The sequence below is a fragment of the Venturia canescens genome, chromosome 3 (genome assembly GCF_019457755.1).
Source record: "Venturia canescens isolate UGA chromosome 3, ASM1945775v1, whole genome shotgun sequence".
Classification (NCBI taxonomy): Eukaryota; Metazoa; Arthropoda; class Insecta; order Hymenoptera; family Ichneumonidae; genus Venturia; species Venturia canescens.
In genome coordinates, this window is record NC_057423.1 from 9,824,135 (window position 1) to 9,850,935 (window position 26,801).

The 26,801-nt window shown below is 40.4% G+C and overlaps 5 protein-coding genes across 10 annotated transcripts; 3 read left to right on the forward strand and 2 right to left on the reverse strand.

Annotated features, from left to right (window-relative positions):
- The first annotated feature begins 86 nt into the window (after positions 1 to 86).
- Positions 87 to 3,710, forward strand: LOC122408154 (syntenin-1-like). Of its 2 annotated transcripts, none has more exons than XM_043414789.1 (8): positions 87 to 233; positions 696 to 780; positions 885 to 1,094; positions 1,554 to 1,667; positions 1,878 to 2,113; positions 2,191 to 2,344; positions 2,627 to 2,736; positions 2,869 to 3,710. In XM_043414789.1, the coding sequence occupies exons 2-8, from the start codon at positions 730 to 732 to the stop codon at positions 2,927 to 2,929; spliced, it is 936 nt and encodes a 311-aa protein (XP_043270724.1). In that variant the 5' UTR covers positions 87 to 233; positions 696 to 729; the 3' UTR covers positions 2,930 to 3,710. The 2 variants fall into 2 exon arrangements, with proteins under 2 accessions (XP_043270724.1, XP_043270725.1); XM_043414790.1 differs by lacking the exon at positions 87 to 233 and adding an exon at positions 446 to 612.
- A 148-nt stretch (positions 3,711 to 3,858) lies between these two features.
- On the forward strand, positions 3,859 to 5,636 carry LOC122408161 (uncharacterized). The gene is made up of 2 exons (XM_043414797.1): positions 3,859 to 5,110; positions 5,350 to 5,636. Exons 1-2 carry the CDS (start codon positions 4,934 to 4,936, stop codon positions 5,542 to 5,544), a joined length of 372 nt encoding a protein of 123 aa, XP_043270732.1. The 5' UTR covers positions 3,859 to 4,933; the 3' UTR covers positions 5,545 to 5,636.
- Positions 5,637 to 7,503: 1,867 nt separating this feature from the next.
- LOC122408148 (acetyl-coenzyme A transporter 1) lies at positions 7,504 to 12,042 on the reverse strand. 2 transcript variants are annotated; one of them, XM_043414781.1, is made up of 8 exons: positions 11,905 to 12,042; positions 11,275 to 11,507; positions 10,312 to 10,601; positions 9,885 to 10,236; positions 9,619 to 9,803; positions 9,433 to 9,550; positions 8,641 to 8,856; positions 7,504 to 8,546 (listed from the first exon to the last, which is right to left on the reverse strand). In XM_043414781.1, the coding sequence occupies exons 2-8, from the start codon at positions 11,494 to 11,496 to the stop codon at positions 8,373 to 8,375; spliced, it is 1,557 nt and encodes a 518-aa protein (XP_043270716.1). In that variant the 5' UTR covers positions 11,497 to 11,507; positions 11,905 to 12,042; the 3' UTR covers positions 7,504 to 8,372. The 2 variants fall into 2 exon arrangements, with proteins under 2 accessions (XP_043270716.1, XP_043270717.1); XM_043414782.1 differs by having other exon boundaries at positions 11,901 to 12,031.
- Positions 12,043 to 12,090: 48 nt separating this feature from the next.
- Pfdn1 (prefoldin 1) lies at positions 12,091 to 13,146 on the forward strand. The gene is made up of 2 exons (XM_043414795.1): positions 12,091 to 12,230; positions 12,356 to 13,146. The coding sequence occupies exon 2, from the start codon at positions 12,630 to 12,632 to the stop codon at positions 13,020 to 13,022; it is 393 nt and encodes a 130-aa protein (XP_043270730.1). The 5' UTR covers positions 12,091 to 12,230; positions 12,356 to 12,629; the 3' UTR covers positions 13,023 to 13,146.
- Positions 13,147 to 13,713: 567 nt separating this feature from the next.
- Mi-2 (chromodomain-helicase-DNA-binding protein Mi-2 homolog) lies at positions 13,714 to 26,203 on the reverse strand. Of its 4 annotated transcripts, none has more exons than XM_043414768.1 (20): positions 25,954 to 26,203; positions 24,307 to 24,398; positions 24,099 to 24,221; positions 23,714 to 24,022; positions 22,947 to 23,246; positions 22,578 to 22,817; positions 22,096 to 22,249; positions 20,781 to 21,926; positions 19,927 to 20,390; positions 19,330 to 19,783; positions 18,930 to 19,247; positions 18,498 to 18,806; positions 17,883 to 18,151; positions 17,721 to 17,812; positions 17,422 to 17,611; positions 16,827 to 17,156; positions 15,911 to 16,288; positions 15,276 to 15,815; positions 14,593 to 14,905; positions 13,714 to 14,489 (listed from the first exon to the last, which is right to left on the reverse strand). In XM_043414768.1, exons 1-20 carry the CDS (start codon positions 25,991 to 25,993, stop codon positions 14,485 to 14,487), a joined length of 6,066 nt encoding a protein of 2,021 aa, XP_043270703.1. In that variant the 5' UTR covers positions 25,994 to 26,203; the 3' UTR covers positions 13,714 to 14,484. The 4 variants fall into 4 exon arrangements, with proteins under 4 accessions (XP_043270703.1, XP_043270702.1, XP_043270701.1 ...); XM_043414767.1 differs by having other exon boundaries at positions 17,422 to 17,608; positions 22,087 to 22,249; XM_043414766.1 differs by having other exon boundaries at positions 22,087 to 22,249.
- Between the last annotated feature and the right edge of the window lie 598 nt (positions 26,204 to 26,801).

The window sequence follows — 26,801 nt, forward strand, 5'->3', positions numbered from 1 at the left end:
CGTTCTGTGCCATTGGATGCAGAGTGAGCCCCTTCTCTAGCGGTCAAAACGCGCTCGCGCTGTTTTGCCAGTGAAACGTTGAAGAACGATCGACACTGAGAAAGAAAAAGAGAGGAAAACAATTAAAGAAAAAAAAAACCCAAACAAACTTGACATCATCATTGTCGAGAAGACTCGCGTTTAAGATTCCAGTGCATTTGTCACTCTCAAGAAACGCATTATAATATCAAGTCGTACGTAAATTATCCTAATTTAATTCGACAATTTACATCACCATAATTCATCGCAGAAAACGAGGACAAAGAACTCGGTGACAGAAGCTTGACACATTCCTCACAATAGAATCATTTCCGCCCATTCCATAAGAATGACTAATATATTAACGTTATAATAAAGTTTTCCTCGTGACCAAACAGTGATACAAGAAAACGATCTTCAATAAGGATCTGCAAAGGAACACAGTGACTTCTGATTACGAAACTATTATAATTCTTGACTTTTCGTCAAGTTCTTTTTTCATCTTTGTCAATTTCACAACTTCGTGAAACTTTAATTGAAGAAATCTTATCATAATCTGATAAAGTTTACGCTTATCCGTGTCCCCACTGCATGGTTAGCCTCCCGGAAAATTACGTTCAATATTTCCCGGATCAAGTTCCTTCCTTCCAATTCTCTATAAAAACTTTTTGGTGCAGTTTTGAGTTCCAGAAAGAAAAAAAAACAATCAACATGTCGCTCTATCCGTCACTGGAAGACATGAAGGTCGATCATATGATAAAGGTATGCATGCAAGGTCTATGACCTTGCTGACCCTAGCACTATGAATTAATAATATAAATTACCCTTTGGATCAATAACTACTTTGCTATTTGTCCCTCCCGCAGGCTCAACATCAAATCGAATCGCAGTTTGCACCTAGAGCACCGCCGGCTTTCCAATCCAATGAACCCTCTGCTCCTAGCCTTTCACCTCCCGGATATGAGTCAACGGCTGGACAACTTTATCCCTTTTTGGGTAGCTACATGGGATTGGAACTCAGCGAGGAAATGATTGCTAACAATATGCCAGAATATGCAGTTATCGCTCGAGAAAATGTGAGTCTCAATTTTTTTTTCATTTGGATCGGAAAAGTTCAGCTCCTAACATTGATTTCGTAGTTTTTCAGAATTCTTATTTGTTTTATAACTTTTGAACATTTACTATTGCTGGTTTTCCAGCAATTTTTCGTAGTTTGGAGTTGTTTTATATTTTTTCTAAAACTTTTCATCAGAGATAAAGTATTATTGATCTAGTGTTAGCATCCTCACTGATATCTTCTGTTGATGATGTGATGTTTTTTTAATAATGAATTAATGAATAAATTTCCATATGAAAATTCAATATCAACACTTGATTTGCACAAAGCTCTCGTTTCAACAAAATTCCAATGGAGAAACTGTACTCGTCCAAAATTTGCCAAGAATCTAGTGTTCTTTAAAGACTTTCAATTCATTTAGAAAGAATTACATTTTTGCTAGCAATTGTATAACTAACAAAAATCGTACAATTGACAGATGACAATAGCGACTCCGGCTGCTAAATTAGGTCCTTTGACAGGAATGGTAGCCCCGCTTTCAGGAGATTCTCTTGGTCTCCAAAGAGCTCAAGTTACAAACGGCATCAGAGAAGTACCAATCGATATTTGTTTTTTTTTTTTTGAAACTTTTTAATCTGTATCTCGAAATCTGTCTTGTCAGTAAAATTTAGTAAGAACGATAAACAAAATACTTGAGCCAGAATATAAACTATTTGATCGGGAATATTTTGATCGGGTCTAAAAAAGTTTGTTTATTATATGAAGATAAAAAAACTAATGGAAAACTTTCGATTTTGTTTAGTTAACGCTCTGCAAAGATAAAGAGGGGAAAATAGGATTGCGAGTACACTCAGTAAACAGTGGAATATTTGTTTGTCTCGTGAGCCCCAATTCACCGGCTTCCATGACTGGGCTTCGATTTGGTGACCAAATTCTTGAGATAAATGGAATTACCGTCGCCGGTTACAGCATGGATCAAGTGCACAAAATATTCCGCAATGCCCCTGTCAACGGAATCAAAGTCGTTGTTCGTGACAGGTAAAATAAAGCTGTTCATTCGGTTTACCAAAGGTTGTGAAAAGCGTTGAAGAAAATTTTTCTCATTATCATTCTAGACCTCTCGAACGTACCGTAACCATGCACAAGGACAGCTCTGGAAACATCGGATTCCATTTCAAAAACGGTAAAATAACGGCACTCGTAAAAGACTCATCTGCTGCAAGGAACGGCCTATTGACCGACCATCAAATACTCGAAGTCAATGGAAAGGTAAATCCCAAACGAAATTCAAATCCACGATGTTGGAACGAAGAAATGAAATTTTCATCGATCTAAATTGCGATTTTCCCTTTTTATGAGACACCGAGAACGAAGTTTTAAAATCAACGTAAAAAAACTCATAATTTGAACGTTTTCTTTTCACGAACCTTTTTGTGTAATCTAAACGAATATTTCCTTGAAAGAAACTGTAGCATATTCATTGGGAATGATAAATTTTGACGCTATCAAATTTCAATATTAATGATACGGAAAAATGGTCTGTTTTTTCAGAACGTAGTCGGTCTGAAGGACAAGGATATCGTGGACGAAATAGCGCGAGGTACTGAAATAATAACAATCACCGTAATTCCATCGTACATCTATGATCACATGATAAAAAAGTAAGATTCTTAATATTTATGAATAAAGGAATAGCGCTCTGAAATAAAATGACCATCAAAACTACAACACGTGAAATTTTATTGGCAAAATAAATGGATCAAATGTAAATAATTCCTTTTTAATGATTTTAGAATGGCAGGAAGTCTCCTGAAGAGTGGAATGGACCATTCAGTTCCGAGCAATTTCGAATAGAACCAAAAGCCACACAAGCCAAAAAAACAAAAAGCCCAATTTCAAATCGTAACGTAATTTTTGATAACCGTTCTTGCCAAATTGAACAAAAGGAAATAAATAAATAAAAAGAATATTATTGCACAATCGAGAGTGCGTACAGGACTCTGGGAATCAATTGTTCCAAAAAACAAAAACTTTATTCGACGATCGGTTCAAACATTCATTGAAAATTTCGTCAAAGTTCTCGTATTTGTCACACCGATATTGATTTTCAACTTAAAGACGCACACGTGAGCGTTTTAAATCGCGTTTACGTAGAAGTTACAAATACGTATTGCCAAGTGGATTAATCGAGTGATTTGTGATAGTTTTTGCATTTGAATATTTTTCCTACACTCAAAATGATCGATGTTAGAATTGTTACGACGAGTTTGTCACTCTCTTCCAAAATACAATACTATTTTAATAAACTTAATATTTTGTCATAATTCACAGATGCCACGTAAATCATGTTTATCGAAAGACGAAAAAAATATTGAAATTAAACCATCAGAGTAGAAGGAAAAATGATAAAAATACACTGATATCTAAAGGATCGAAATAACCTCGTAAAAGATTATATTATCTGTTGAATCGTACCGTGCCACACCATTATTAGAATTATATTATTCACAGTTGTATATTCGAATAATGGAATCTCTATATATAAATATATGTATATCAGAGGATGTATGAACAATGATTAGAGCATAGAATTATTATATGTATAATATTGACATAAAAAGACCATTGAAAAAGAGCTCAGAATCATTTTTTTAAATTTCCTATTCTTGGTGAGATGAAGATGAGACTCGATGACAATGAAGAAATGGGGATTACACCGATCTTGATAAGTTGGAAATCTTTTTCCCCTAGACTGCCAGATTCCGAAAAAAAATTATTCAAAATCACTGCCTGTTTTTTCTCCTATTTGCGAAAATTCGAATGACTGATCATTGACGAATTTATCGATAAGTTTATTCTATCAAAATTTCAGTACTGTTGAAGAAATGTTGGAAAAAATTGTTCAATTGACGAAGCTACGAACACAATCGAACGGTTTTTTCTTCCATCGTCTGAAATGACGCGGTTTAGCACTTCTTCTAAGGAACGTTACTTGAGAAACTCTGTTCAGTGTTTTAGAAATGTTACGAATACGATTTTGAATCTTTTGACAATCACAAAAATAAATATTATCAACACTTTTTTAACGCATTAAGTGTGTATCATTTCGGAGAATAAAAATGGGTAATGTTCAAAAATTTATTGAATTTTAACAGATTTTTGTGCTACTGCACAGGTTTGAATTCCGGTCCAATGAATTGTTCGGCGAAGAAATATTTTGAACGGGGGCCACAGAAGCGCATAATTCTCAGTTAATTTATTCTCTCCATACTTCGATAATCAACTAAACGCTCGAATTCTCGCAGGATCTTTTATTTTCGGGCAAAAAGAGCTCGATCGAACGAGGTTTTATTGAACTTGACTAATTGATAAATGCATTTGCCCCGCATTTATCGTCCCAATAGTAATTGTACAGTGGGGTTCATTAATGTCCATCGATTGAAGAGATGACTGATGGGACAAGTAACGCAAGCACTGATGAAAATCTGCACGTTTGTGAGCTCGGGTGCATAAAGTTCTGAAAATGAGTAAGAGTAACGAGACGACTGGTGTTTTTCGCAGGACTCGCAAACCGCGATAAGAAATCGATAAATCTGTGGCTCGCTTGCGATTTGGCAGAATCGTTTGAACTCTTATTCCTCACGGGAGACTTTAATAGCGGAAATCGAGCACAAATGCAATTCGCTGGCTGCAGGAACTCGCGCGGGTCGAGGAAGAGCGATAAGCGCCTGATTTTGCGGGAATAAATGGTGCCCCTCTGGCAGCTGGAAGAACCACTTGTACGAGACGCGGTGACACGCGCACCTGTTTCTCTCATCAAGCGTCGAATTAGTATCGATTTTTCTCAAAAGCGTGATCATGCTGAATGAGAGAAAAATGTACAAAACACATTCGACACTCATTGCTTTGGCGATGCTCTCGGCGAGCTGTTTCCACAACGCCATGGCTGTCCATGCTCCGGCGGACGCACAAGAGCATCAACACGGTGGTCATCCTCATCGTCGAGCCAAAGAAAATCCAGTTAACTCCGTCCCGGTTAGTAATTCTCGTAGCTTCATTCTTTGACGTGCCGATTGTTGGACTTATCCAGTCGAGTCCCCTAAATATGATAACGGAAGAAATTTTTTTTCAATCTGTATATTTGAAGCTAAAATTTACCACAAAAATGACAATCGCATTCGACGATTCGATGTTTCAGTATCACAAATGATGGGATCAATTTTTTTTTCTAATTTCCCACCAATTCGATGATTAACGAATAACGCTATTTACAGAGCTCTAGCTCCGGCGACGGATCATCAGCGCCATCGAGTCTGACCGAACCCCTGTTCGTGGATCTCTCAGGGATGCTCAAAGATCTCGCTGTTAAGTACAACATCTCAAACTACCCGAGAAACAACAGCAAAACGGATTCCCGTCGATCATTGGCAGGGAAGAAACGCGCTGCTCGTCCCGGTTGCTGCGGTTGATTCCGCACCGAGACCTGTCAAGACAAACTTGAATAACGTCGAAAAATCAGCAATATTCTCGCGCTTGTAATAGACCAATGAATCTAATAAAATCGTCAATATCATAAAAATCTTGAAAGAATCATTAAAATTTGTTGAATTCATCGAATGTCTGATTTTTATCGACCTTAAAGTCTCTCTTTTTCTTCCTCTCTCCTCCTCTTAATTTATTCCCTTTCTTAAGAAAATCGAGGACTGAAACTCTTACGTTTTTCTAATATTTTCATACTTTTTCAAAAAGCCCGATAAAGCAGGCTTTCCAGTTTCAGGTAACGTTCGAACGAAATTAATAATTACGAAATGAAAATGATTGATGAGATGTGTCGTTGTGATTGAAGCGATAACTTCATCAAAAAGCTTGCCACGACCCTCGATCACCGTTGCCCCGGCAGAGACCTCCTGTCCAGCGTCCCGAGTGCACAATTTAGTGTCGCCCGCGATGAAGCAGCTCGCGATTTTATGTCTGTCCGTTGCTGCTCGACTTTCTTTTTTTCGCGTTGAGGCAGCGGCGGTCGGGCTGGCCGATCACGCGGACGTTGAAGACGAAGAGGATGCCTATATTCTGTGTCCGCGATCGGTGGTCCCAGAAAACGGCGAAGCACCAGCCGCGGTCAACGGGCCTCCTGCCACGGAAAATAGTGTTCCAGTTGAAGAGACGACGGTCGATTGGCGAGAGGATGAGGCAAATGTGGATGTACCGGAAAAAAGTGACTCCGAGGATGAAGAGGAAAATTCGGACGGGAATGAGGACCACTGGTTCCCGGAACCGTCACAGGAAAATGGAAGCAGCCTTCCCGTTGACCCATTCGTCGACGATCCGGAGCTGCAGCCGGAAATTCAAGAGGATTTGACCCTGGAGGAAATTGACGTCGAGCCGGTACCGAAGCAGGGAGATCAGAGTGACAGTCCCGTGGGAGGAATCACAATGAGCCCGGAAACACCCGAGGGAAATAAAAATAACCACAGCGTCGAAGGAATCCTTGACAAACCGGAAACGCATGAGGGAAACCAAGATAATCAGCCCGCGGAAGAGTTGACAAACGATTCGGAAAGCCAGCAAGAAAACGAAGACTACAGTGACGCAGAAGAAAGTGCAGGCAACAGCGGGAACCAGGAAGATTACAGCACCGACGAAAGTTACACAGACGAGGAAGAGTACAGCGACGATGGCACCGGAAGCAACAAGACGGCGAACAATAACGAAACGCAGACTTTGGAAACCACTCAATACGAGGCTGAAATGCAGCAAACACCACCGTTTGATCCTAGAGCCGAAGAGCCTCGTAGCGAAATTACCGAGTGGGAAAACGAGTCGGAAAATTGCTTCGGATCGGGTGATGACGAACAAGATGTTGTTATCAGAATTCGATTTACGGGAGGAGACGAGAATATCCAATGACATAGCTGATAATCGATGGCATATTTCGACATATTTTCACTATCAAATCGGCTTCCTAATCTTCTCCCCGGAGCCTCGAGTTCGAAAGATTCTACCAATCAATGATGTAATCAAACAATAAATCTACAGCGTTTTTTCCTTCGTTCGCTTATTTCCTTTGGGCACTGTGAGAAGAATTATAACCAGCCTAACGTGACGATTGGAAAAAATTAATCGAAATGAGATTCAATGAAATTGTTCGTTGAATAGTTTCTATGGTCGATCGTATAAATCCGAATAACATTACCGTCCGACAGCCAAAACCAGAATCTCGAAACTTTGAAGTTTAAGAAAATCTATAAAGACCAAGTTCGATTCGGATCAATGCGATTTTAAAGGTTTCTATTTTAATAATCGATTCCATTTCATTCAGCCGAACGTTTCCTATTCATCAATGTCTCAGTGTTTTCGATACTTTGTTTGTGCGTGTGATACTTCAGGACTGGTTGGTCGACTTGAAAAACATTAAAGACCAAATGCGATTGAGATTCGATAATGAAGTTTACATTAAATACGTTACAATAATCGTTCAACAAAAATATACATTCGTCGTTGTAATCTCATGACGATAAAGGGGACACGAGACGACAAATCGCTCGGTCCGATGTGCGCGAGCGATTATTGGAAGGAGATACTCTGTGTGCGAAGACTTTACTCATTAATTCCCTCACCCGTGCGGCGTCTACTAACCCGAAAATTTCCCACGCGCTAAACGAATCCGTCGATTATCACAAGCTTGTGAAATCTCAAGAAAAAAACGAGCGTGTATACGAAACACGCGCGAGACAATAATGAATAATTAATAATTAAAAATTAGTCCGACAAATACATCGGAAGCAACAAGAACTTCGCGCTCTTTTCTCTTTCGCATTCGCCATTGCGAGCGCGACATAAAAATCTTCTAATCGTATTTCGTATCAATTGATCCTATTGCTGTTCACTCTCGCGTCGAAAGAGCGAACGGTTAAAAGAGCAAACGACTCTCGTTGTAACGTCACTTTTTTCGTTATCGATTTGAGCGAATGTGTCCGCTTTTGACTTAAACACACCTCGTTAAACCATTATGTACAATTAGTCTTAAGGCAAAGTCACACACTTCGGCTATTGGTCTTCAAAACTCCAGCAAAGTTTTCCCCGAAATACTCAATTACGATCAACACCAAGATGAATTCTGCTTTTCTTGAATAAAAAAAAAAAATAAATAAAAAAAAAATGTTAAAAACAGAAATGGTCTGTTTTTCGCAATTTTTCGAGTTTTAGAGAAAACTTGAGATCCTGAACACACTCGTCTCTCTCACACCCGAGGCAGCTTTTATCGAAATGTTCTTTCGGCGTAAACCTAAGCCTGTCGCTAACTCTTCCGTTTGTTTAGTTTCCACGCTGAACTTGGCCTCGACTGGAGATAATCAATTTTTCTTCGGCCCCATGCCAGCCAAATGAAACCGATGACAACGCACACGAAACTCTCGATGTAGTATCCGTCGAGACGCGTTTCGCACACGCCGTTGTCGTTGCTCGTGCAAACCTGAGAACGGAGAACCGAAAAAACGACAAATTTTAAATAAAAACTCTGTGAGAAACGAACGAATGACAAAAATGAGACTACAATGGGAAATAACCTCGCGCTGGAGAGCGTCCCCGCAGTCGTTCAACGGATCGCTGCTACATTTCCTAAGAGTGAGGGCGTCGACGAACCAAAGAGCTGTAGTTGCTGGCCAGTTGCCTCCAAGATTGCACAGTGTATTCAGAAACGTCATGTAAGTACCGCCGACCGCAGGGTCGCTAATTTTCGCGAAAAAGGCCATCGAGGCAACGAACATGCTGCTCGCTGCGATCTATCCAAGATTAGAGATGGATTAATTGACTATTTGATCGATCGATCAACGTTTATTAGTCACTGAGCAATTCTGCAGCATAGCATTTCAGGGTTTGCGATTATTTTTATGTCATCAGCAGAACAAATTTCGCGATCGTCATAAAAACTCGTTGCAGCGCAAATGCAATCGAAAAAATGAAAATAATTTTTATAATTGTGTTCTCCTGTTGTAGATATATCAACCCAAATTCATGGATTACCTTTTGTATACGAAAATTGAAAAATTCAAGTGCTCTGAAGTGCTCATACTTAAAAATATAAATATGAAAACAGCTCACAGGCCTAAAAATTTCGATATTTTGACAATGAAATAATGATAAGATAAGGAGTCAAGGTTTCGACCATTCTACAGAAAGTAATTCAAGAAAAACTGCCTTTTAAAGCAGAAATAGAATCTTTTCAATTGAATTCTTCTTCCTGTATTGTTTGAAAGTTGTAGACAATATGGATTCAAAAATGTAATACTTTTTTTTGTAAAATTCTTAATAATGCAATTTTTCAAGGATTAAAAAGTATTCGAGAACGTTACGTTTACCTGATGAACGACGTAAATGGCGATCAAAATGACAAAGTAATAAGCCGGGACCTGACCGTTGTTAAGAAGACTCGGCGTTATCCAGACGAGCAAAGCGGCAAAAAGACCAAAGACAAGCCTGTAAAAATCCTCAATATTAAAAACAAGCCCAATTAGACAATTTCCTGGAGTCAATTTCACGCTCACCTATAGGGCATAGCTCGGAGATAGACATCAAGCGGGCGACCTCCCGAAGTGTATCTGGAAATGGCGAGGGGCAAGACAATCTGAAGCGGAATGAGAGGAACCGCCATCAGAGCCAATTTTTCCTTAGGGACACCAGCCTCTACGAGTTTAAGACCAGTTACGGCGTCGCAGGCAGAAAAGCCGATCTAAGAATCAAAGAAAAAAAAAAAAGAAGTTGAAAAAGAGAAAAACATAAAATTCAGGATTTTTATTCGCGAAATTCTCACCTTAGCCGTCAAAAGAATAACTGCAGTGGTAATGATAGTCGGCAATTTCATAATGGACCAAAGAGAGTCGTAAGCACGTTTAGCGTCGGCGATTATATCCTCGGTTCGTGGATCTTCGACTTCGCTAACCTCGTGCTTTAAAGCTGCAATCAGGGTCGTAATGACAACGAAGACCCAGCCCCAGACCCACAAAAATCCTGGGAGGGTTACGATACCAACGTCAGAGGGAACGGACCGTAAATAACCGTTGCAGAATTCAGGGGACTCGAGGGCCATGAAGAGAACGTAACCGAGAAAATATCCGGCTGTTTGGCCGACACTGTTACACGTCGATGCGTAGCCGACGTTATTCCTAAAATTAAAACCATTTTAAAAAACAGATCTAAGACAGTCATAGTCAAAAAATAAAGGCCAGAAAATTATTTACCTTTTAAGCATCGTCAACGCCCACCCGTCAACGACTATATCCTGAGTCGCAGCAAGAACATTCAGGATAAAAAACAAAACGGTGAGCAATCCTATGCTGAGTCCCTCACTATCATAGTTCAACCAGTGTTCCACGTGGCCTGACAAATACAGCATGAACATTCCCATCAGGTACTGAGTCGGAATCAGCCATGTTTTCCGTCTCCCAAACCTAGGAACGTATATGGCGTCGACCAGGGGGGCCCATAGAAGCTTCAACGAGAAAGGCCACTGTACAAAGCTGAATTCGGCCTGTAAGAGTACAAGTTTCAATTAAAAAAGTACAAGAGAAAGAGAAACGATTTGTATTTTCCTTTTTTCATCTATTATTGATCAAGAGTGAATATTCGGGTTAAGTGATATGATAATTTTGTATATTTCTCTTCATTCAAATGCAATCCTATGCATAGACAACTCTGTAGATAAGCAACCGAATTCTCAGGCATACAAGTCTCTGGATAGTGCCTCATTTTGAAGTTGATAATCTGGTTAAATTATGTAAAATCCGTTATTAGACTACTATTCAAACTTGAAAAAAACTGCAGCACAATTAGGTGGACAATTTTCATTCGTGCCTCAATCAAAAATTACCAACTTGACTAAAAATTCTATAAAGAGTTAAGACTTTATGATATAAGATATGAGACAGACACACGCTTGGATCTATGGCTTATTTATCTTATCTCAGTGATCATAAAAATCCTGTGCTTATTTTTCTAAATAAATATTGACAGATAATCTTAACATTAGAAATAAACTTTGGAGCCAATGAACATAAGGCATTTTACTGCCTCTTGAGGTTTTAAACACCAGAATCCTGCTTTAGATTGCATCTTGATCTAGGCTACATCTAGTATCGTGCCAATTGAGAATTGAAAATAGAAAACCATGGGATTTCACAGCAATGAAGATACTTTGGATTTACCTGCTGCTTGTAGGATACACCACGATTCTGAAGTATCATGGGTATAGCGCTACAAAGGCCGAGAGGAATTCCTTGCAGTAGATAAAGGAACAGTAAAAACGCAATGTTTTTCTCATCTCCTTTAATGTCACTGACAGAAGTATTTTCGTGTCCAATCAATGGTGCCTCCGAACCCTCTTCCATTTCCTCAGTCTCCTCTTGCCTGTCGGCTTTTCGCTTCATACTGGTATTTTCTGGGGGAACATTGTTTCAACGTTTTTAAAGTAATGTTTCCTTCAGAGGAATTGCTTTTACACTCAGTGATTCACGTTTACACTCGAGTGCATGTCATAAGTTGCTCAGGACACGAGGCACGCAGTTAACGTTGTGGTAACGCTTGACTTCAGTATATCCTTGCCGTATCACGATTTGTTTTAATTTTTATCAAATGACAAGGTTTTTTTAAGTGACTCCATATCGCGATATGTTTGACGTCTCTGACGTCATGACTGTCTCTTTACCTCATATAATAACGAAGCGTGTATCAAAGACGACACTTCTCCTTAATTATAATTGCCTTTTTTTCCTTATTATATTCGATTTCTAATTTATTTTCCTCTCATGCGATTAATTTGGTTTTCGCGTACTCACTCTCGTTGCACCGCCACGTTGTTATTGTCGTCGCTGTCGCTGTCGTCCTCGTCTCAGTCGTCGTCGCCGTCGTCGTTTTTCATATTTGTCCCCACCGGTCGCTACCTACATGGACCACGCGATAGGACACGTCAGTAGTTTCTTCAACCACTGTACTGCACTGTACACAACAAGTATTCGATGCGTATTTATGCACCCACACTTTAACTTCATCACACGCACATACGATGAGTCTAGATCTCAGTTTGATTTGATTTGAGTCCGAACGATATAATACACGTGGCGTATTATCACTGAGTTTATCACTTATGTGGTGAAGACTGTAGGTAATGTTATCACGCTATATTATATACTGCATATGAACTTCTTTCGAATTGTTGCATTTTTTTTTCTTTATCAAAAACTAAAATTCAAATGAACATTTGTTTTTGTTTGCTCCTACAAATTGCAGAGGACGTTAGGTGTCAACTTGATATGGTCAGTAGTTCGCGCCAAGCGTCACTGTCACTACCATCGCAAGCAGAAAATCGTGAACTACTATATAGCCTTAACATAACCTAAAAATTACTGGAATCGTGTTTCCGTTCGTCATAGCAAAATATTTATATATCTTCAGTCTATTTTATTTAATTTCAAGAATTTCGTGAGTGTAAAGTACAGTTTGGTGTTGTGATTTGACAACAAAACAAACCTCGTCAACGCGAATACGAAATAAGGGTAAAAAAATGACGTCGGCGCCTCGAGCAATGGACCCCGAATTGAAAAAAGCATTTACCGAATTGCAAGAAAAGATGGTCGATACATCGCAAAAATTGAAATTTTCGGACATACAAATAGAGTCCCTAAAACGATCGAAACAACGAGCCGAATTAACGATCAAAGAGATGGCAACCTTGGAACCGAGTACGAGAACTTATGAGTCGGTTGGTCGAATGTTTCTTCTCGACGACATCAAGAGCATCAAAGCCGATCTAGAGACGAGGATCAAAACTGCAGACGAAAAAATTAAAACTCTCGATAACAACAAAAGTTACTTGCAGCGGAATCTCAAGGAGAGCGAGGATAATCTTCGAGAAATGGTACAACAACGTCAGGGCAGAGCAACTACTTCTGGCTAAGCACACCCTCCACATTGCCTTATACGGCAATGAACATCGATCGCCTCAACGTTTTTTTGTCCACCATCACAATTTTTCCTTGTACGATTAACACTGTCACAAATACATTGTTCTTTCATTGTTACGATCACTGAATTTTTATCGTTTATTTACCTCACCAGATAAAACGTATACTAAAATCCACGATTTTCAAATTTCGATAAGAAATTGCCCAAAAATAAGTAATGTTCATAAAAATCATAACATTACCGTATATCGTAGATTTTTTATTGACGATACTATGTAACCGATCAACTTTAAATTTTGTAATCATTTTTTCCTATATACAGGTAAATTTTGACAACCACTTTTTTAATTTTTTTTTTTTTATTTCGTTTTTCTACATTACTAATGTTTTCCTCAGGTATTTTTCCAACATTCATTTTTCTTTGTATATTTCGTTCAGGTATTCTTTCCAATTTTATTCAAAATTTTAAATGTCACTTTGTCTTTGCAAAATAATTTGAATTCTCAATTTTTGTTTTAATAATTTTGTTTTGGAATTTGAGGTAATGATAAATAGATGTACAAAGTTGGAATAATCACAAAATTCTTTGAATAGAAAAAACCAATGAAGCATAAATGTTTTGATGAGAAAATACAAACCCCTTTGTGAAAACGGGCTATGGTTCTAATTTTGATGGTTTTCAAATTTGAGGGCGTCTTTCCGAGTTTATTGTTACAATTACGAAGTATACTACAATGATAGAAAAGAAACCGATCGCAAATAAATTATGCAGAACGCAAAATAAAAGTATTTAAAAACAGAGTTTAAGTTGAAGAAAAAAACCAGAAATAAAAAAAATTTAGCAAGACGTAGAAGAATTCGTGTAAAAATTGATCCGTCTCGACGACTAAATGCAAACGCTTACATTCGTACAAGTCAGTTCTGACATTTGTCAGAAAAACATTTAGCAACGCACGCCCGTACAATATTCGTACAAAATCTCAGCCCATTCTTCTTCTTTCTTTCCTTTCTCGTTCGCTCGATATCACCCATTCGACGCTCGGTATCTGACATATAATGTACAGACAAAATAAACTGTGGATACGTACAGGAAAAAGGGTTGTGTGCGGGTGTGGAGCGTCACGCGTTCCTCATTTCTTTCTTTTTCCGGCAGGTATATCATTATTTATTATTATTATTATTATTATTATTATTATTATTATTATTATTATTATTAATATTAAACGTTTTAACGATAATTCCTTACTTCAACCTTATCTAGTGAAAATTCATCTAGAAATCGTGAGTGTGTGGGGTCGGGGGTGGGGGGTAGGGGGGTGTATTGTTGTATCGCGTTCCTCTTGGTGCGTCTCGAGAGACCAATACCAAAAAATAAGATTACAGCCTCACCAACGGCGCGTCCTTTTTCGCTTCATTGAGCTTATTTCGTCGTAAACCGATATTTCTGTCTCGTATTTAAGCTGCAAAGACAAAACCAAAAATTTCAAAATTTAAAAAGACTTTAATCAAGTACGTTTATTTTTCTTCTCTTTGTGGTGTATAAAATCGAATGATAACGCTCACCTGTGAAACCTTGGGGCGGTTGACCCGGGACAGAGTATTGGGGCCTGAAGTTTCCAAAATTAGCCGCACCGGCAAAGGTCGCTTGCAACTGTCCGCCCGAAAAACCAGCGGGAAATTGTTGGGCCAACAGAGCCGCTTGACCGGATTGCGATCCGGCCGCACCACCCGGAGCAGTCGCCGCCAATCTGCTTAGTATCGATCGCTCCGACATTTGAAGACGCTGTGCAACTGGTGGAATCCTCGCCAACGTCGCCGGTAACCTGCTCACGTCCGATTTCATGTCCGACAAGAGTTCCTCTAATTGATTGAGTACCTGTGAACCAAGACCACATCAATTCCTTGCTTTTCCGAAATTATTCAATTCGTACTAATTTTCTTACAACTTTTGTTTCACAATTGCAGGGAAACGAACAGATACGTGCTTCAATTTTCAATTTAGGATTCAACGCGTTTTTTTCCACTATTTTTACAGTCAATTGAAGTGAATTTTTTTCTTTATCTGTTAAAATTTGAGCAGCGCTCATTGAGAAACTTCAATGCTAAAAGGAAAATGTTCAATATCTGTTTACGTAGATTAAAACTTATTTTCATAAATAATGAATTTTAATTCGTTCGATGAAAGTGATGTGACAATTCGATGATCAACAGTTTTGATACAATTTGACTGAAATTCCAAGTATTACCTTGTGAAGTACCGCGTTGGCGGGTTTGTTACCGGCAAGACTTTCCTTGCTGAGATGTTGATGAGATTCAGCGAGACATTCGACCTCGGCGAATCTGGCGTTGAGGCTCATGGCGGGATGATTGGGATCTTGAGTAAGATTAAGGTACGCTGCTCTTCTAAGTTGTTCCTCGATGACCAAGGCTTGTTCGAGAAGTTTGAAACGTCTCGCCAAAAATTTATTTTTTATTTCCAAAAAGTTGCCCTTTCCGACGTCCATTTTGAAAGGTTCGTTGATTATAGCGAACCTAATGTCGTTTTGAATGTCTTGCCAACGGCCGTAGCCGTGAGTCACTATGCCGGCGAGCAGCCAGTAATCGTGTCTCCTGTGCCAAATCTCGTATTCGCGTCCGGGAACCGCCGCTTTTTCTTCGTTCAACCAAAGTGTGTGTAATTCGGTAAAACCGCCGTCGGCGATGTTGAACATGAACTTGCGTTTTGGTTTCGTCACGTCCGTTGCTTCGGCGCTGCTCTCCTTGGTCGCGTCCTTTACTTCTTTTTCCTGTTATTGAAATGAGTTTGAGTAAATCAATGGAAAAATCAATGAAAAATACGTGATTGCGAGCAGCATAAGCTCCTTGTGTTCTATTTTCTCACCTCTTTTTTACCGCTTTCCTCTTCTTCGTCGTCCTTAACAATAACAACTTCCTCGTCAAGGTCAGCAGCTTTCGCTCTACTCTCTGGCCCAAGGTTGCTAGCATCCGGTGTCACATCCTCGGTACCGCTCTTTGACGCCGTCGTCGTGGTCGTTGTCGTTGTCGTCACGCTCGTATTCGACGTCTTTTCTGTTTTCACTTCTACCGTTGCTTTCTTATTCTCCTCAGAGCCACCCTCACCCTCGGTCGCCTCTTTCTCTTCGCTTGTGGCCCTGACCTCCTCTTTCACCGTTTCCTTATTTCTATCGCTCGCCTCTGAATCCTCTTTGACACTGCCGTCCTCTTTGGGCTCTTCTTTCACATCCTTACCCTCACCGACCTAAAAAAAAAATCACGGTCGTGTTCAAAATTGTCAAATTTTTACACCATTTTATCAGAAATGTATCATTTAAACGTTTGAAACGTCAATCCCTAACTCGCTGGTAGTTTTTTTTGTTTTTAATGAAAACCCTGCAACGAAATCGGAAATGACTCATCCTTCCTCTAGCATAAAATTGATTCATGTTCATTCTTCATTACGAAAAGAGCAACCACGGCGAATCGTTTTATTCAGAGAAAGTATAGTCTCGGCGAGAGTCTCGGGCCAGCAGACGACAGGGCTGTCAATGTACTTGTCCCGAGACTCTACCGAGTCTCTTGATGTCAAAAAAATTCAGTATTCATGAACATTTAATCACAAAATCTTTCCACAACGGTTTCGAAAAAATATAAAAAGTCAATCTTTCTACGAAAAAAAATGGAACTGTATTTAGTTCTGAGGTTGTGGAGTGAGGATTCTCCGATCACAAGATATTTGAAACGCTCTTAAAGTTTAATTCTGTAGGAATCTTGTCTATGTTTTCATTTTTGTATCGTACCACTTTGTCGGTTGTTTCTTCCTTAACGTCTTTCGCAGCGTCAGCTGTCTCAGAGGTTGTTTTTGTTGTTTCGCCGGGAGTAGTTGTCGAGGTAGAACCGGCGGCAACGTTGTTTGGCGTAGGTGTTGCCGCGGGGCTCGGAGCATTGGAGGTTGCGGGTGTTGCACCCGTGCTACTTGGCGTACCGGCAGCGGCAGCACCTTCCGTTGTGGCACTTGTCGCAGTAGCAGCGGTTGCCGTGGTCGCTCCTTCATTCTTAACTGGCTCTACTGGTTTCCTTATCATCTCAGGCATTGAGTAATAACCGTTTATGTGCTCGAATTCTTGTACCTTTTGACGAGTTCGGGAAATCAAGATATTTGCGAAATTCAAGAAAATCGAACATTGAAATTCGATCAAAATCAATTTATAATACTCAGTGCCAGGAAAAAATATACACAAAATCGATGAACGAACATTGTGTCAGTGACTTTATACGATGATAAAATAACACACGGGAAAATTCATTCAACATTTTTTTGATAATTTAACTAAAACATCATAGAACCGTCAGTCTCAACGAAGTAAAAACGATGGGAACAGAAGCAATTATTACCTTTTTCCGAATCAACGACATGACGCCAATCCTGGTCAAAACATGCTGACGACTGAGACCCTCGCGTGGCACGCCATCAGCAAAAGTCTCAGCATTGTCGGCTCCGGGCTCACACAAGTGTCTCATGAACAGTGAAACGTAGGCCTTGAAATTCTTTTCCGATTTGCCCCTTAGGTCTCGCACCAACCTACAGATTAAAGCAGTCCTGACTAAAAATCTAGCCCTCGGAATAAAGTGGTGGAAAAAAATGGGCAACGAGGGGTAAAAGGGAGAATTACAATCGTGCTTTTTCAACTAACCATTGAGAATTGAAGGCGTCCTGAGGCGGCATTCCGTAACGCATGATCGCATTGAGGAAAGCCTTCCGTTGTCGTGCGTTAAATCCGAGAACCTACCAACACAAATATCGAATTGTAAAAGGTTGCGATTCGAAATAAACTCGTTTGTACGCGATAACGAACCTCTATATTCCCGTTGACCCTGGCAAGAAGTGGTGGCAACGGTCTGTCCTTTTCGTCTCTTCGCTCGAGCCGTCGTCTGCTTCGACGAGAGAGTAAATCTCCGTCACCCTTTTCATCGAAATCGTCGTCCTCTTTGTCATCGTCACTCGGTGCGCTGAAGTCACTGTTGTAGTCCGACAAATTTTCTTGCCATGGCTGATCGTCCCGGGCTCCCTGATCTCCGGTTACTCCGCCGTCGTTGTAATTTACTTGTTTCCTCACACGTTTACCTGTACAAAATAATGTCATTTCGTCAGTTCGTTGAATCATTATCACTATTTGCTGTATACAGACTCAATAAAAACTGAAGAAAAATTGTTGAAATTGTTGGAACAACGGAGAACATTAAATGATTGCGATTATTATTGAATAAAATATGAAATATGAAAATAAAATTAATTTTTCTATATTATGCCAGAAAATTGAATAAACTTTCAAGTAAATTCTAATCAAAATATGAAGGAATTAGAATGAGGGAATTGAAATAAGAATTTTTCGTGTTCCATTTGCCGTAACACTAATTTTACAGTTTTCATTTTCTCTTGTTTGAATCTTTAAACAATAACGATTACGAACCTTTTCCCAAAGTTCGTGCAATGTCCTCTTGTTGCTGTTCGTAATGATGCCTCAACAATTTAATCCAGTAAGCTGGATCTGTGTTTTCAGCTTCCTGTTTGATAATTTCAGTATCGGCTTCCTCTTCGACTTCGCCTTCTTTAGTTACGTAAGACGCAACCTTGAACGAGCTCAGGTACTCGTTTGCCCAATTCTCCTTTTGTTCGATACCTTCTTTGCTACGATCAAGCAATTCGGCGACAGCTTTATCGTCGTAGTGTATAGCCTCGTCTTCTTTGCCTTCTTCTTCCTTAAACAGTTCCTCGGTACCTGCGAGTCACAAGAGAAAATTTGCGCTTTAAAAAATAGTGAAAGCCTCTTAACGATGAGAGCTAAAATTTGGACGAAATTACAATTATTCCATCGAACAAGAAGTAAAAACGGAGTAAGTACCGAAACGTAAAATGTCGTCGAGTTCCTGTTTGCTGAAATTGGCACCTTTTCCGCCCATACCCGGTCGAACGACCAAATGCGTCAACATCATTTTACGCTTAGCAACCTGCGTAACCCTCTCCTCAACTGAATTACGAGTTACAAAACGATAAATCATGACTTTGTTGGCTTGCCCGATTCTGTGAGCTCTACTGAAAGCTTGTATGTCGTTATGCGGATTCCAATCAGAATCGTAAATAATAACAGTATCGGCGGTTGCGAGATTGATACCAAGACCGCCGGCTCGAGTCGAGAGAAGGAAAACAAATTGTTGAGCACCTGGAAAAATCATTATGGATGAGAAACCAGTTTTCATCGAAATTTCTGATGCATTTATTTCACTTTCCATCTATTTACGTACCAGGAGCATTGAATCTGTCGATAGCTTCTTGACGCTGTGTTCCTGTGATGTTACCGTCTATCCTCTCGTACTTGTATCCCTCGCCTTCGAGATAATCCTCAAGAATATCCAGCATTTTCGTCATTTGCGAAAATATAAGAACTCTGTGCCCCTCATCTCGAAGTTTTTTCAGCATTCTGCTGAGAAGTACTAGCTTTCCGGCAGCTTTGATGAGAGCGCCTGTCTCGTAATTGCCGTTTGGTCCGGTCGGTGCCTCTTGCGAAGCCGCAGGGAATAGATACGGATGATTACAGCACTTTTTCAGGTCCATCATTATATTCAACAGCGAAACTTGTTGTCCTCCGCCTTTCGGATTCAGAGCTTCGAAGTTTCGCGTCAAAATGTATTTGTAATATTTCTTTTGCATCGGTGAGAGCTCGACTCGAACAATAAACTCTGATTTGCTCGGCATGTTCTGTTCAAAAAAATCAAAAACGACAGGTTGTGATTTTTTCACAGGTAATAAAGAAATAAATTTCGTTCGATATTGAACGGTTCAGTTTCAACAATTTTTCATGGTGACGGCGAAAGGGATTGATTAACGAGAAAACAAAATACCTTGAGCACATCAGCCTTCAATCTTCGCAGCATATGAGGTCCCAACATTTCGTGAAGTTTTTTCACCTGTTCCTCTTTTGAAATATCCGCAAATTCATTTTGGAAAGTCGATAGATCGTTGAATTTGTCGCGGCACAAGAAATTCAAGAGATGGAAAAGTTCTTCGAGATTGTTTTGTAGCGGTGTACCGGTGAGCAAAAGCTTGTATGCAATGTTGTAAGAAGCCAAGAGCCTGAAGAACTTTGACTGATTGGATTTAAGTCGATGAGCCTCATCGACGACGAGCACGGCCCAGTCGATCGAGCCTAAACAAGCTGAATCAATGGAAACAAGCTCGTAACTCGTCAATAAAACGTTGAATTTTATCTGAGAAGACCGAATCTTGGAGGCTCGACCTCCTCGCACTGCTCCCTCTTCGAATGACAATTCATTCTCTCGAATTACAATTCGACTGTCCTTGTCACCTAAAAAATAAGTGAATAACAGTGATGTAGAAGAATCATAGTTCCTAGAAAGTTATTTGAATATTTTTCCAACGAAATATTCGAAACATAATGCAACAGTTATCCTCGTGAAATCCGAATGCTGCCTGGTTTTTTGTAAACCGTAAAATATCAAAACTTTGGAGGAATCAAAATACAAATTTCATTCGATTATTTTCAGTCATTTTCAAGCATTCAATAACGGAAACATTTTGGAAAAAGCATGACGTTATTTCAAACCAGTAGTAATGCAGAAACAGGAGTTCTCGGAATATCGAATAACAACGTTGGAAAGATTTCCTGAACGTAAACAAACTGCTTTCACGGAACCAAGTCGAAAAAAAAACAAACAAAAAGCAGGAAGACACTAACCGACATATGTGACACAGTAGAAATCAGGTGCCCAAGTCTCGAATTCACGTTCCCAATTGATAATGGTTGAAAGAGGTACAGAAACGAGGAAGGGGCCTTTGCAGTGACCTTCTTTGTACAAGGAGTACAAAAACGTAATGGTCTGAATAGTTTTACCGAGACCCATTTCATCAGCGAGAATAGTGTCGATTCCTTGCCCCCATGAATACCTTAACCAATTCAATCCCTCCAACTGATAGGGATGGAGCTGCATGGCAGTGATATCGAGATAATCGGGCTGTCGTTCAAGTTTTTTCTTCAAATCAGTGGTCGGTTTGTCAGGTGGTGGGGTATATCGTTTAGGAGCCCTTTCCTCGTCGTCGATGATCTCCCTAGTTTTGGATCTTTTGCCTTTGCCTTTTTTGCCTTTTCTCGAAGTGACAGCGTCGTTGCTGTAAGCAGCTCGGAGATCAAGATAATAATCAACGGCTTGTTTGAGCCCGGGAATATCCTCGTGTTCGTCTTCCCAGGTGGCGAGATCGTAGCCCAAATCTCGCCATTTGACGAGATAAGTGGCCCGACCGTCTCGCGACAATCGATGATTAATGACACGATGTACAACAAGCCATTCGGGTCGGACGCCATATTTGTAGAATCTTTCCTCAAGGTTGTACTCCTCGCGATTGGTCCCACCTTCCTGAATCTTCAAACGTTTGACACGAGAGTCGCTCTCGTCGAGCGGCTCCTCGAGCTTCGGAGGCTCGTCCATATCGTACTTTCGCGAATAATTTCGGAACATGAGAGGATGAAAAACGTCCAATTGAAGCTCCGTTATCCAGTCACAGTGCCAATAAGACATGTCCGCCCATTTGACGAAAAACTCCCGCATTTTCCGGGGCTTCGGGGCCGCTTTGCTTGTAGAAGGCTCTTCTGAAGGCGCATCCGAAACTTCCTTCCATCGCCAGGTAAGTATTTTCGCGACTTTGCCGCATATCGGTGGACACGAACATCTCGGACACTTCCAATCGCCGTCCGGTATTTCTGTCAAAGGTGGATTGAGGCAGTGCGTGTGATAAGCGCTCGTGCAACTGTCGCAGCACAGCAACTCTCCGCCGTCCTTACAAACGCGACAGAATTCCATGTGCTCGTCGTCGTCCTCCGCTGCGCCTAAAATTTCGTACACAAGGACAAAAAAACGACAGTGTTCATTATTTATATTTTTGAAAAGTCGTGAGCGAGCTTTCATCGCACGCGAACGATGTGAAACTCCGCTCGGAGATTCGGGGAAGCAACCGGATGAAGGAAAAAGCTTCCGAGTGAGAGATACCTGTTATACCTTCGCTCTCGCAGTGAGGACAGCTCCATTTTCCCTCTGGAGTCTCCTCGAGCTCGGGCTCCAGACAAACGAGATGGTAAGCCCGGGGACACGTGTCACAGAGTATTATCTCACCGCCTTGCTGACAGACCTCGCAGTAGTCCTGATGATCCGTCTGTGGAAACGAATGGAGGATCGAAAAGTTATTACAAATTAAAACTACAGAGCGAATAACGCTTTGGGAAATAAATCCTTTGTCTCCGATCGACGATAATGAACGGAGGAGAAAGTGGGAGGTGGATCGATAACGATACAACTAAATTGTGAGGCAGAGCCAAGCAACGATGAGGCGAATGCGTTCTTCATGCTCCCCAAATTCATATTTGGAAGAATGACGGATTGAAGAAATAAACTAAAATGCGCAAACTCGCAACATCATTGACAACGAAGAGATGGCGGAACGCGCGCGCGTGCACGTTGCCCAACTCTACCTCAAGACTTTCCTCTCCATCTGGGAACTTTGACGTCGTCTTTGTCTTCTTCTTCTTCTTTGTCTTGTTGCCAATTTTTGTTTTAGCCTTCCTTCTAACCGGTGGCTCAGCCGGGGGCTCAGCTCCTTCGTCATCTACTCCTTTAACACCGTCCTCTCCACCCGGGGCGTCTTCCGCGTCGGCCAACATTTGCTCGAACTCCATGTCGGAATCTCTATCTGTACCAGCGGCACTTCCTTCAGCCTCTTCATCCTGAACACGTAACAACAATCCCCGACGCAAAAGTGGATGAATGAGAACTTTTTTGTCCAAAAACGATGATCATTTGCTAAATCAATTTTTATCTATAAAATTATGAATCGGGGCATTATTTTTACGTACCGAACTGCCGCGTTTGCGTTTGCTCAGTTTTATCTTCAAAGTTGGCACTTTCGAAGCTTTTTTGCCCTTTTTCGCTCGCGATCCTCTCGATTTTCTCCTGCGATCGCTATCTTCGTCCTCCTCATCTTCATCCTCAATTTCTTGAGCGGCTGCCGCTGCCCCGCGATTTGCCCGTGAACTCCGATTGTCTTCGTCAACGCTCGCCGTCGATACGTCCGCGTCTGGCTGCGTGTGCGGATTCAATTCTGAGAAATCTCGCCATTTCGCAGCAACCAGCATCATGAGCTTCGACATTGGTACCTGTTTGAAAAATTACGAAAACTGTAAGAATTGTTTCCAGTCATGGGAGAACCCGACAAATCGCAATTTACATCATTTGAGATGTTGATTTAGAATCGATAAATTTTTAGGAATTATTAGAAAATAGTAAGACACAGTGAACAATCGCAGTTATTCCAAAATGTATAACACTTTTTAGAGTGTTTCCATTTTCTTCTTGTTTCCCCAAAATAAATCGATTTTCTCGAAGATTGGGCACCCTTCAATCAATTCAAGAAATTTCTAGTCCAGATAACTGCCAGAACATTCAATAATATTGCCGAACCAAGAAATTTTTTTATCGGGCATTTCTAATTTATTCAATGACGTTCCATAAGATCAGCGATTCTTTCGAGACTTTATTTTCATTCGAATCACGAACTTTTTAAAAATATTATAAATTAATGAAAAGTTTTTGATTCAAGCTTCAAAGGTATTTTTTAACTGACCTTTGGATTCTCTTTAGCCAAAAGAGGTCTGACGTGTTGCTGGAACAGCTTGTAAGTGGTAAGATTCTGGAAATCAGCGTCGGTGTAATCAATGTGAACATCGGTAAGGCCAAATGTGCTGCAAACTTCCTCTATCGTAGGCATCCCAGTAGTTGGTTCCTGAGTTTGAGCCGGTGGTGCTCCATGGCTAAGAGACTTTCTGGACGAAGACTTTCTACTTTTTCTACTAGCTGCATAATCGCTGTCCTCTCCAGCTCCTTCGCCTTGTTCGCCACCACCTGCAGCATTTCCAGCTCCAAAGTCGCTCTCCTGGAAGCCAAGCGCAATTGAAATTTCATGGGTAAACAAAAACAGTTATCGTTAATTTTTGTTTTTTGACGCTTACGTCTCCAGAATCAGATTTTTTCTTTTTCTTTTTCTTCTTTCCCTTTTTGTCTTCGCTCCTGGCTTTCCTCTTTTTGCCTTTCTTCTTCTTTCGCTCTTCTGGTTCGTAATCATCATCTTCCTCCTGTACAAATTAAAAAGGAAATGAGAAATATTTATTTTTTTAACAAACGAAAAAATGCTACTAAAGTTTGTCAAAGACTACCAACCAATTTTTGTGACTCTTCAGCATCCGAAGATCCGTCAACGGGAACAGTAGCACCAGCTGTCGCAGTTGCACCTTCTTCAGCATCTTCTTCTCCTGAATGACAAATGGAAGGGATTGATTAATATTATCATCAGGCTTAAACTACTTGGGCAAGGAAAATGTGTAGAAATAATAATGGATATAAGAGAGCCTTTTTTCAGCTCCTCTCAGAATTTAAACATTTCCAGGTTTTATCCTGAACAACGGAAACTCAAAAAAAACAAAACCATTGAGCATTACTCGATCATTCATGAAACAAAGTTTTTCCCTAGTATTCACCACAAATCTAAACATTAATATATAATTCAAATAATATATTTAAATATTATAAATTTGAAATGTACTACAAATTCTAACAAAATATTTGCCTGGTACATTATTTTAGAAACTAAAAATATGCACATAAAAGTTTCAATATAAAACCTGTTAGAAGTTAAAATTTAATTATTACTGTAGACTATTTTGAACAATGCTAAAATCTAGTAAAATTTTACAATAAACATCATGAATACTCCTACAACATTGAAATCAATGCAAGCAATGGTAAGACAAAGTATTTTTTACTCCAAAATTTCTTCCACATGAGGTTAGTTGAAATCCCAGTTAATCAATAGTTCGGAAATAGGAAAATTACAAAAAAAAAGTTCGACGAATTGCAATTTGCACGAATCAGTACTAAAAATTGGCCTAAACGGAGCGAGTGTGTTGAAATTGTATCATGAATGTTTTACGTCGAAATTTGGAGTCACCCCGGGAAATCTCATTAGAGAAAACGAAAAACCTGGAGGACATCACAGGGAATAAAAAAAGTGAAATATCGAGATAATTCTTTGAATGCTTTGTGCGCGAGTGTGCTGCCGCCATTTTCTTTGAAAGGGCATTACGGCGGGCACACATACGTACACTCTCGCAATAGCCGCACGCGGGCTGTTCCGCTGAGCCGAGGTTCGACGCGTTGACGATTCCCAAACATTATCCCCGATAGAAGTTTTTCAAGAAAAAACATAAGAGATCGAAAGTAACGGTGATGTTTGAGTATAACAACAAAGTCGACATTAAGAGGATCGAGAATGCAAGGTTACGAATTAAAAAAATGCATTTCGCGGTTAAACTTGTACCGGCTATTGTCTGTGACGACGCGGCAAGCTTCTCTCTCTCCCCCCCTTTCTCGTGAGACAAAGTTTTTTCGAAGACTTGAACAATCCTCTCATAATTAGTAACAAGGATGAAAAAATGCAATGACAAAGGAAACTAGTATGAAAAATGTTACTGTCTCATTTGACGGGAAAACAACAAAGCAATAGCTCTCAATGGAATACGAGGAAAGAAATGTGGTTAATGTGCTTGTCACTGGTCATAGTTTGTACACACAACACGCGTTAGGTTGAAAATTTGACACGGCAGCCATGAAAGTAGAGTTTGGCACGCAGAAAAAAGGAATAAAAACGGCCGCGTCCTGGCGTTTGGCCTCGCGTCGACGACGACCACCAACTCCAATAATCTCAACATTCGCGGACACCACTGTATATTTTTTCCTCGTTGTCTCTCCTTTCCCCTGGATTTTCGACACGCACACACAGAGAACACAAGCGAAAAGGCGGTTACTTACCAGCGTAACTCTCCTCGACTTCCTCGTCAGACGCCGCCATTCCTCGTATCACTTACTTACGATCGTAAAACACACCGTCGCGTATATTATTGTAAGAACACGGATACGCGTCGTAATGTCCTAACTCGAAATGATTATTGTGCGGGAAAAGCAGAAGAGCGTGGAAATGCGACATTAAACGCGTTCGATTCGATGCTCTCGCGCTTCTCAGCTCTCTACTCGGCTACTCGGCGGCGGCGTATCGTCGTACCGTCACTTTGCCTATCCTCTCTCCCCACTACGCGTCGCCTCTCTCGCTCTTTCGCCATTCGTCACTCCCCGCCTCTCCCACCCTTTTCTCGTGCCTCCCCTTCGGCACTGCTCCTCTTCCCCTTTCCGCCATTCACCCTGCCTGCTTGGGCAACGCGGCTGCTAGGCTCTATAGCCCCTGGATATGTCCCAACCATCGAGCAAAGGACCGAACGAACCACCACCAGATCAGGGCACTGTATTCATTTTCACCCCTATATACGTCTTCCATTTTTGAAAGGAAAGCCTAACCCCTCATGCCTTCCCCGTACCATCCCGCTAAACCTTTTCTCCTCGCTTATTTTTTCCCGGCCGCGCACCGGCTATTCCGACCCCTCCTGTACGCATAAATATTCGCAATTTTTTCCTCGAAACGAAAATTTCTATGGTTCCATCTCATAAAAAAACATGTCGAGTAAACTTTTCTAATTTCTTATTTTTCATGCTATAAAAAAATGTAGTGTTTAGTCAGCCTCTGAAAATCGATATTGCCCTTTCGTTAAAACTCGAAAATTCTATTTATTTGGAATGTTGATATCTATACACATTTAGTATGTATC

What these genes read in the sequence shown, in the direction of transcription:
- Pfdn1 (XM_043414795.1), top strand. Translation starts at nt 12,630, where the DNA reads ATGACGTCGGCGCCTCGAGCAATGGACCCCGAATTGAAAAAAGCATTT.
- LOC122408148 (XM_043414781.1), bottom strand. Translation starts at nt 11,496, where the DNA reads ATGAAGCGAAAAGCCGACAGGCAAGAGGAGACTGAGGAAATGGAAGAG. An exon ending in GTGTATCCTACAAGCAGCAG is followed by an intron (nt 10,602 to 11,274) that starts GTAAATCCAAAG and finishes GTACTCTTACAG; the next exon opens with GCCGAATTCAGCTTTGTACA. An exon ending in GCGTTGACGATGCTTAAAAG is followed by an intron (nt 10,237 to 10,311) that starts GTAAATAATTTT and finishes TTTTAATTTTAG; the next exon opens with GAATAACGTCGGCTACGCAT.
- LOC122408154 (XM_043414789.1), top strand. Translation starts at nt 730, where the DNA reads ATGTCGCTCTATCCGTCACTGGAAGACATGAAGGTCGATCATATGATA. An exon ending in AGGTCGATCATATGATAAAG is followed by an intron (nt 781 to 884) that starts GTATGCATGCAA and finishes TCCCTCCCGCAG; the next exon opens with GCTCAACATCAAATCGAATC. An exon ending in TACTCGAAGTCAATGGAAAG is followed by an intron (nt 2,345 to 2,626) that starts GTAAATCCCAAA and finishes CTGTTTTTTCAG; the next exon opens with AACGTAGTCGGTCTGAAGGA.
- Mi-2 (XM_043414766.1), bottom strand. Translation starts at nt 25,993, where the DNA reads ATGGCGGCGTCTGACGAGGAAGTCGAGGAGAGTTACGCTG. An exon ending in CTGAAGAGTCACAAAAATTG is followed by an intron (nt 24,222 to 24,306) that starts GTTGGTAGTCTT and finishes TAATTTGTACAG; the next exon opens with GAGGAAGATGATGATTACGA. An exon ending in TGGCTAAAGAGAATCCAAAG is followed by an intron (nt 23,247 to 23,713) that starts GTCAGTTAAAAA and finishes TTTTTCAAACAG; the next exon opens with GTACCAATGTCGAAGCTCAT.
- LOC122408161 (XM_043414797.1), top strand. Translation starts at nt 4,934, where the DNA reads ATGCTGAATGAGAGAAAAATGTACAAAACACATTCGACACTCATTGCT. An exon ending in ATCCAGTTAACTCCGTCCCG is followed by an intron (nt 5,111 to 5,349) that starts GTTAGTAATTCT and finishes CGCTATTTACAG; the next exon opens with AGCTCTAGCTCCGGCGACGG.